The sequence below is a fragment of the Ctenocephalides felis genome, unplaced genomic scaffold (assembly GCF_003426905.1).
Source record: "Ctenocephalides felis isolate EL2017-DRISC unplaced genomic scaffold, ASM342690v1 CF-g0.4_SCAFFOLD_01886, whole genome shotgun sequence".
In the NCBI taxonomy this organism is placed as follows: Eukaryota; Metazoa; Arthropoda; class Insecta; order Siphonaptera; family Pulicidae; genus Ctenocephalides; species Ctenocephalides felis.
This window is the reverse complement of record NW_020538040.1, coordinates 59,898,559-59,908,121: the sequence shown is the minus strand read 5'-3', so window position 1 is coordinate 59,908,121 and position 9,563 is coordinate 59,898,559. Positions and strand designations below refer to the sequence as shown.

Below are 9,563 nucleotides of genomic sequence, written 5' to 3'. Positions count from 1 at the left end.
TAATATATCTTTATATTGCTCCTTCGTTACATGACGCTTGGCATAGTGTGGTTTAAGAACAACTTTCACTTCCTCTACAACTCGCTCTTGACGATTCAACTTTTTCATAAATTTGTCTTTCACTTGCATTTCTACTGCTGAACTGGGCAATTCATCAAGAATTTTTAATTGATCATCATCAATCTTCACACCAACTTGTGTTTTATTAGATTTAGATTTCTTATATTTTTTATTGTATAATTTTTTATCAGCTTTTGTAACTATAGATGGTTTATAACTAGGTGAAGAGAATAAGTGATCAAAATCTTGTGATTTTTTAACTGGACTTTTTGTTTTATGAGTTTTAGTTGTTTTGGCAGCATCAGTAGTCGGTGGCTCAAACAAATCATCAAAATCATCAGAACATGGAGAATATGGACTATCCACGTCAACATCTCCATCATACTTCAAGGGTTTGTGAATTTTATTAGCATTATATTGACGAATTCCAGGCTTAATGACTGCTGTCTTAACCATAGGTTTGATAGGATTTGATTTTATAGGAGATGGACGTACTTGTGATTTATTAGTTTTGTTGTTGGAAGCAGAATTTTGAACAACACTGCCAGCAGAATTGAACAAGCTGGATCTTGAAGTATTAAGTGTTAGTAACGGATTTGCCGAAGCAGGTGCTCCTCCCGTCGAATAAACTAACATGGAGTCTGGTGTGCTAGTTTTTAACATATTCAACATATTCGGTTGAAGCAAAACATTGCTTAAAATGGTAACCCCAGTTTTGGCATTTTCAGGACTTGTTAATTTAGTGTCAGCAGCTGAATTTTGCATTACAACCTCAACATCTGAAGGGGATTTTCCGATATCGTTTTGTCCCATAGAACATAACCCTTTCTCAGGGCTGGTGTACCGTTGCGTCAACATAGCAAGCACCTTTTCTACAGTATTTGCATTGTCAGTTTGATTGTCTTCAATAGTTGCTGTATTAATTTGTGCAATATCCTTATGGCACTGATTTTCTGTAACTTTTTCTTCATTTGTCTGTTTTTCAGAAAGACATTGATTATTTTGTGATTTTATTATATCAGGGCTTTGTGAAGGTGATTTTGTGGGTTCAAATGGATCGTAAGCATCTGGAGAACTTGGTGGTGAATTTGGTGGTTCTGGTGGCGTATTGGGACCAATGTGTAACACATCTTCAACATGATTATTATCCGTAGCATCACAGTGATTTTGTTCTAAATTATTATCTTCTGTCATATCTTCTTCAATATCATATAATATGTTGAGATTTCTTAACTTAGGAGGAGCTTTCAATTGAAGTGAGAAACTTGCTTGAGGTTCCGGAGGTGTTTTAGGACCAGTATTTGCAAATGAGGATAGTGTTTCATATGACGGGCTTCCAGTTTGAGATTCTTCTCTTAGTGAACCAAGTTCTTTATGTATTCTCTCTTGCCTTGTTAATAAAGATTGTTCTTTTTCATCATCGTCACTATCAGTAAGAACAATAACGGCCCTAGGTGAGGGTGTTAGTTCTTTAAATGGAGATTTATCTAGATCTATAATAGCAATAGGCTTTCGATTCACTAAGTCCAGGCGACGCCTTTTGCTTCGTTTGTCTGTTTTGTCCCTCGTTTTTGTTTTATTTTTCTTGAATCATCTGTAGCTTTACTTTTACGTTTGGAAAAGTTGTGATCTTGGGTTTGAGGGCCACTATCTATATTAGTTGATTTATTTTTGTTAAAACTCACACTAACTAAAATATTATCCCCAGAAGCAAATACTTCCTTAGATGGCTGATCTAAAGAACTCCTACGACGTTTTTTAGTAATTCTATCGGACGTTTCCTTTTGTCTCATGTCAGATTTTTTCTTTTTATCTTTCTTCTTTTTAGTAGCATCCTTATTATTCACAATTACCTTTAGATTTTTTGCTCCGGCCATGTTGTCACGCAAAGGCGGAGTCCATGATGGAGAAGTTGCTTTATTGTTGTGCGGCGAGACAGAAACGCGACTATTGGGGGATGGCGATGGTCTCCATGGTGGAGACCAATCGTGGCGGTAAGAAGGACTTCGCTTACGTTTAGAGTTAGTCGATTTTTTTAAAAGACTTCTTGATCTGGAACGATGCACTGACCTAGAAACAAAAGCACTTTCCGGTGATCTCGATCTCCGTCGAATACTTCTAGACTTTTTGTTTCGCCTGCGATGTTCAACCGAAGAAGACCTAGAGCGTGACACTGAACGAGATTTCGATCTGCTACTGTGAAATCTTCTGTATCCTGAACGCACTCTTGAACGCCCTCTAGAACGCTTTTCACGGTGAGAATTTGTTTTTCTGCGTGTTTTGTCAGGGCTGACTCTAGATCTCGAATTACTTCTAGAACGCATCGGACGACGTTCTCTGCCATATTCATCTTTATCGCCTCTTATTCTATTTCTCTCAGAAATGACATTTCGAACGTCGTAATATTCGAGGTCCTTTCGCTTTTCCTTCTTCCTATTAGAGTAATCCTTCTTTTTTCGATGATTTCTCTTTTCTCTAGATTTCGAACGCGATTTTTTCTTCTTGTCCTTATCCCTATAATTCCTATCTTTAGAAGTAACTTTTTTGAAAATTTCGGAAGTTGAGTTACTCTTTTTACTTTCACTTCCCTTTTCTTTATTTTTAGTTACTGTCATTAACGACTCATCTAATGTTGCTGAATCAATCAAATCATTCATATCGTTCACTGATGTTTGACCTTTAGTCTTTTCAACAATTTCTCCATCTTCCACTGTAGCTTCGACATTTCTTGCGATATTCAGTTTTAATAGATCATCAGTAAATATGTTACCTTCCTCTTCGGAAACCATTTCTGTATCTAAACCACCAATGCCTAAAGAGGAATTAGACTTTCTTATATTGTCACTCATGTTGGCCATTTTACTTCGTTCGTCCTGGCAAGGAGTGTACCCACGATCATCATCAATATCACTTATGGATTCGGTCAATTTATCCATTTCGCTTGAGCTTTTAGTATTGTTAATACGTTTCTCATCATCCACTTTTTCATTAGTCCACTCCTCCCAATCGCTATCATCATAAAGTTCCAAAAAAACTTTTCTATTGGGAATTAAGGGTGCCGTCACCTTTTTGTTACCCTTATTTGAATTATCTTCTTTTTTCGATGGCGATTCAAGATTTCGATCACAATTTGAAGTGGCGTGGTTCATAGCATCTGCCGCTCTTTTATCAAGATCATCGGTTTCGCAGTTCACTTTCGTCGTACCATAATTTTTGACACTTTCATCAACATTTAAATCAGCTTCAATTGCATTTTCATTAATAATTTCACTACTTTCGTCAACATTTTTTATAACTTCATTAATATTTTCTATGTTTTCGTCAGCATTTTTAACATTTGTAACGATTTCGTCAGTATTTTCACGATTTTTGTCATACTGCTTAGCATTTTCATAATTATTTTCAGCTATAACATCATTTTCCCGAACATTCTCATCGTTTTCATCAGCACTGTCATTGTTTTCATCGGCGCTTCCGTCATTTTCATTGGCGCTTCCGTCATTTTCATTAGCGCTTTTCTCATTTTCATTAGTGGCCTCATCATTCTCTAAGACACTTTCGACGTTCTCATGGGCACTTTCATCGTTATCATGGGATCTATCATTAAACTCTTGGGCTTTTTCATCATTTTCATGACTGCTTTCATCGCTCTCTTGAACATTCATATCGTTTTCATGGTCACTTTCATCGTTTTCATGATCACTCTCATCACTTTCATGATCAGCTTCAACTCCGCCTTTGGTTTCCACTTCATCATTAGTTTCCCTTTTCTGTGTATCATCATCATTTTCATCATCGGTCATTTGTACCAAGTTTTCATCACATTCTTCACTCGGATCTGGGTCTGAACTACATCTTTCAAAAGCGGTTTCGTTAGACTCCGCGCAAACTGTTTTAGTAAAATCGATACTGGTGGCAGAATAAATAGAAAAATTGGGACAATTGTCGCTTTCATCATTTAGGTCGCAATCACCTTTATCATTATGCTCATTTTCAAGAAATGTTATAGCATTTTGTTCAGTAGTCGAGTTATTGTAAATTCGAATATCATCTATCTTCAGCTTTTCAGGAAGTAGATCAACACTCAATTCTTTGATGTTTTCCGAAGGCGATTCAACAGTTTTATCGTCCGCCATCTTGAATAAAAACAAAATGGCGGTTTTATTACATGTACATTAATTCTAATATCTAAATAAACAACAAAGATACATACAATCATTGGAAGGAATTAGCTCAATAACATTTTTTCACACACTAAACAATAGCACAACAAAAAATATTAAAAAACTTACATTAAAAAAATATTTCGCATTGCTTAGAGTATTTTTTTCAAATGCTATAAAAAATACCAACTCGAATCAGCGGTTAAATTGTGTGTAATTTCAAGCGGCATTAAAGTAAAAAAATAGCAGCATAACTTTTTTAAGAATTTAAAAATAAAGAGTACAAGGTGCCCATCTTATCCGTTACCGCGACGTTACCAAGTGAATTCAAATTTGAATCGTGCAGAAGCCTGATGATGCCAATTACAGTTTGAAAACGAGTGTATTTAATATATGAGTAATAGTGAGTAAACACCAAGTTTGTGCCAGTTTGAACTGATAGTGCATGGCATCGTGCCTTAAGGCAAATTGCTGGTGCTTCCCGTATCAAAAAATTTAATTTTTTAAAAGATTTAAAATTTACTGAAAACTTAAAAAATATATAGATTTTTAAAGTTTTTAAGAAGACGAAATATCGAAGCGCGTAAGCGTCGCGTTGCAGTCTTACGGTTCCATATTAAAAATCTTGGTACGAAACTCATAGGAGTGCAAATAAAATTTGTATTAACTATTAAAATCTCTAAAATATCTTATAATTTTATGTGCATATGTCTAATGACCATTTTTGACCGCTAAATGGCATATTTTTTTACCATTTAACTTCCCGAAGGGTAAGTTATAGTAATCGCAAAAAAATCGAAAATGAAAAATTGTATATATCTTTACGTTTCAGAGGTTTCTAAACATTTTGGCATACCTTAGAAAAAATGGATGCATGTGTATGTGCTCAGCCTTTTGTCGACGATTTCGGGTGCGACCGATTTGAATGATTCATAAAACATTCGATTCCTATTGATAAGGAGACGTGCTGATTAGTTTTTGAACAAGGCAGTTCCAGACGTTTCGAAAACACGAGGCAAAAAGTGCCACAAAATGAAGAACTGATTAATTATTTGGGAAGTCAGCCTAGCGGTTTCGGAGATCGAGTAAAAAAAAGTAAAAAAAATTGCCATTTGGCGGTCATAAATGATCGTTAGACATATGCACATCAAATTATCAGAGATTTTAATAATAAGTATAAATTTTGTTCACATTTCTATGGGTTCCGTAAAAACTTTTTTTCAAATGTTTTTTTCAAAAATTTCAAAATTCTCAAAAACCAATTTTACAAAGTTTAAAAAAAATGAATCTTGAGGCACGATGCCATACACCACTAGTTTTAATTGTAGCTCCGAAATCACTGGACAGTACTGAACTGTGTATATATAATATGTGCGGATACAATTTTTCGTCGACGATTTCGAGAGCACGTATCAACCGATTTAAATTATCAAAAAAGCATTCGATTCCTATTGATAGGGAGACGTGCTGATTAGTTTTTGGCAAAGGCAAAGGCAGGTCCAGCCGTTTCAACTATTTTTAGAGAACGGGATGTCCAATTTGAATGATTTAAAAAAACATTTCACATGCATTGACAGCATGAAGAATTGGTGAAATTTTTGAAAAGGCAGGGGCAGCGATTTCAGAGATCCAATGAAGAAAGTAAAAAAAAAAATGTTTATACTAAAATGCTAATTTTTTTTTTTAAAAAAATGGCATTTTTTCAATTTTAATTTTCGGTACGGAAAGTACCAGCAATTTGCCTTAAGGTACGATGCCATGCACCAGTAGTTTTACTTGTAATTATGAGCTATTCACTAACCGCCCTGGGCTGCTCCGAACCGGCAACACTTAAATTCACAAACTAGCTGTAAGTGGAATTCTGTCTTAAGGCAATTAGGGCATCGTGCCTTAAGGCAAATTGCTGGAACTTCCCGTACCAAAAATTATTTTTTTTAAAAACGATTAACATTTTTGAAAAAAATTTACTTCGAAAAAATAAGATTTTTGACAAACTATAAAATGGACAAAAAATTACTTTTTTTTGAAAAAAAAAAATTTTTTTTTTTAATTTTTTTAAAAAAAAAAATTTTTTTTTATTTTTTTTTTTTTTGAAAAAAAATGTTTTCTTTATTTTGACATATTTTGAAAGATCTGAACTTGTTTTTCAAAGCAATCGCACTGCTTTAACTGCATAGAGACAAAATATAAAGCGCGTAAGCGCGGCGTCGCTGTTTAACGGGTAAACATTGATACGGAACCCATAGGAAAATAAACAAAATTTATACTTATTGTTAAAATCTCTATAAAATATCTGAAAATTTGATGTGCATATGTCTAATGATCATTTTTGACCGCCAAATAGCATTTTTTTTTACTTTTTTCGTTAGATCTCCGAAACCGCTAGACCTGCCTTTATGAAAATTTGATCAATTCTTTATCTTGTCAATACAAGTAAAATGTTTTTTGAATTATTAAAATCGGACGCTCCGTTCTCTTAAAAACTGAGTTACCGTTTCCGGCACTTTTTGCCCCGTATCTCCGAAACGGCTAGACCTGCCTTCGTCAAAAACTAATCAGCACGTCTCCTTATCAATACGAATCGAATGTTTTTTGAATTATTCAAATCGGTTGATCCGTGTTCCCGAAATCGTCGACGAAAATTTGTATCCGCACATACATACACACACGCACACACACACACACACACACACACACACACACATACATCCATTTTTTCTAAGGTATGCCAAAATGTTCAGAAACCTCTGAAACGTAAAGATATATAAAAATTTTCATTTTCGATTTTTTTGCGATTACTATAACTTACCCTACGGGAAGTTAACAAATGACATTCTAAGGCAAGTTTAAGAAAAATCTTGGGATACCAAATTATTAGTAATAAAAATTTAAATTTTGTTGAAATTTTAAACAAATTTTCTACTTTTTCATGTCTATAATACATTTCAAAAACTTCAATTTTGAAAAACACGATTTTTCTAAATAGCATGCAAATTAACTACATTTTTTACTATAAATAATTTTCGAAAAGTCAAATTAGTATTTATTGACAAACGGCTTTTTTTCGTTGAAAACTTAACGATTTTAGTCTAATACTCGCACACGTCAATATTTTTTAAATCCTCTATGATGCTTCATAACTATATGCATGTAACTTAAGTGTTTTTCTTTGTTCCAAATGTAGCAGCTATTTTGCATGCCGCAAAGCACCCCTGATTTGACGCGCCTCGAGAAAATAGCTGTAAAGCTGACATTTTTAAAAATTCAATCAATAACTTTCTCCAAAATCATATTTTTCTTTAAGTTTTCCTTGCGCTCGAAAAAAAAACAAAAAACACGTTTTTAGGCCATTACAGTAGTGTTACCGCTTAAAATGTAATTCATAGATTATGTATTTAGATTACAATCTTTTGTGCGTTATTAAAATACATATATACAGGCATAATTGCATATACATACATACATATGTAAACACATACATATATACATACATTCATATATACATATATAAACACAAATATACATTATATATATATATATATATATATATATATATATATATATAATACATATTTATATGGCAGGTTAGTAAAATGGATTGTTATTAAGTGTGCAGCATCATTTATTTATTAACACATTCAGAAAAAAAAATCGTTACCTTTAAAAGATTGACTTGAAGGATTAAATTCTTGTTATCTTTAAAGGATTGACTTGAGAATACATATAAAATACAATGACATTTTTTGTGGAAATGTGCACAATTTATTGCAAATAGACACAGTTTTCTACGTTATATTCAGTTAAATTATAAATCTCTCACTCAAACATAAGGTTTGTTTCTGCAATACATTTATTGTTGACAATAACATTTAGTATATGTGCACATACATATATACACATATACATATATATATATCAGAAAAATGTTTATTGTTTGTATAAACACATATTATAAGTACAATGCAGTTTATAATAAAATTCATCTATATATATATATATATATATATATATATATATATACATGGTAACACAAATGATATTATTAAATTATGTAATGTGAAGCTTTGTTTAAAATTCCTCGTCAATAACAGTGATGAACAATGATATGTCAAAATGTTTGATATTCGATAACCTTTGAATTGAGTTTTATAAGGATTATATATATATATATATATATATATATATATATATATAACACATTAACAGAATGAATTGTGTTGCATGCCAACGGAAACTTTAAACCTACCTAATAACGCTTATACCTCGAGGTATTAATACTTGTATAAAAAAATATATTACATGCTTATCCATAATTGCAGTTACAATGTAAGACTCGAAAGAAATATTTGAAAACAAAATATGACTATAAGTACATCGGTAATCTTCAAGAATTTATTTGAAATGAATACTTGAATAATACTATTACATTATTTCATAATAAACGTAAGATAAGAAAGTAATTAGAATGCTTTTGCAATAAATCAAAATAATTAAACAACATACTTTAAGTGAGTCTTGCATTTAGCGAAATATAGTTGATCATATATCTTCCATGCTTTGTTAGTTTCAAATTCAAAGTTTTGATAAATGTTAATACTAAATATAGCAAAAATATAACTGTTACGGACCTGTTAAGCGCCTATACATAAGTATGGATTTTTTATATATGTATATCAATATAATACCTTCTAGAAGACCAAAGAGTAAGCATTAAATTTTTCTATATGTTTACCCATGTAGCAGTTTTATTACATTAACCTCAAACCAAGAAATCGGTATGCATGGCTTGAGCGTGATTTTAAAGTATACATAATGATATTTATATTATACATGCTTTTGAAGTATCTACATGTTTGAAAATATATTCACACTCACTTTTTGCATTTGAACCTGGAACAGTACACTTCATCATTCATAAAAACTAAAATGCAAAATGTACGTAACGCAAACAACCGAATGCACGGATTATAATATAACTTCGAATATTTAAAAACGTAGATATAGTTATTTACATTAAATGTTATATTTTTTATTAGAACAGAAGGCGTTTACATATAACTTGACAGCGTCTACAAGAAATGTTGCCCGAAAGCACACAAACAATAGTGCTGCCATATCACAATTTCTATAACTTTGCCGAGTGACACATTTCCAAAGGCAAAGCCATAGAGAAAAAAAGAGAGTACATGGGCCATAGATAAATGAGCATGGGCAAAGCAATATTCAGGCTCACTATGGATGATAACTTTGGATAATTTAACTTAGGATTTCGATACGCGCAATCGTTTTGATATTGAATCGCGATATTCTGCCTCAGTGGTAAGCGGGTCGATAATTAAA

The 9,563-nt window shown here is 32.5% G+C and overlaps 2 protein-coding genes across 2 annotated transcripts in view; both read right to left on the bottom strand.

Annotated features, from left to right (window-relative positions):
* The window catches only part of LOC113378604 (cell cycle checkpoint control protein RAD9A), a 21,211-nt gene extending 11,963 nt beyond the window's left edge, over nucleotides 1–9,248 (bottom strand). The window contains exon 1 of the mRNA XM_026619150.1: nucleotides 9,099–9,248. Within this exon, the coding sequence (XP_026474935.1) occupies nucleotides 9,099–9,135 (37 nt within the window). The 5' untranslated portion in view covers nucleotides 9,136–9,248. The remainder of the gene's footprint in view (nucleotides 1–9,098) is intronic.
* The window catches only part of LOC113378602 (uncharacterized protein PF11_0213-like), a 43,851-nt gene that overhangs the window by 287 nt on the left and 34,001 nt on the right, over nucleotides 1–9,563 (bottom strand). The window contains 2 exon segments of the mRNA XM_026619148.1: nucleotides 1–1,625; nucleotides 1,628–4,196. The exon segment at nucleotides 1–1,625 is cut by the window's left edge and continues 287 nt beyond it. Of these exon segments, the coding sequence (XP_026474933.1) occupies nucleotides 1–1,625; nucleotides 1,628–4,196 (4,194 nt within the window).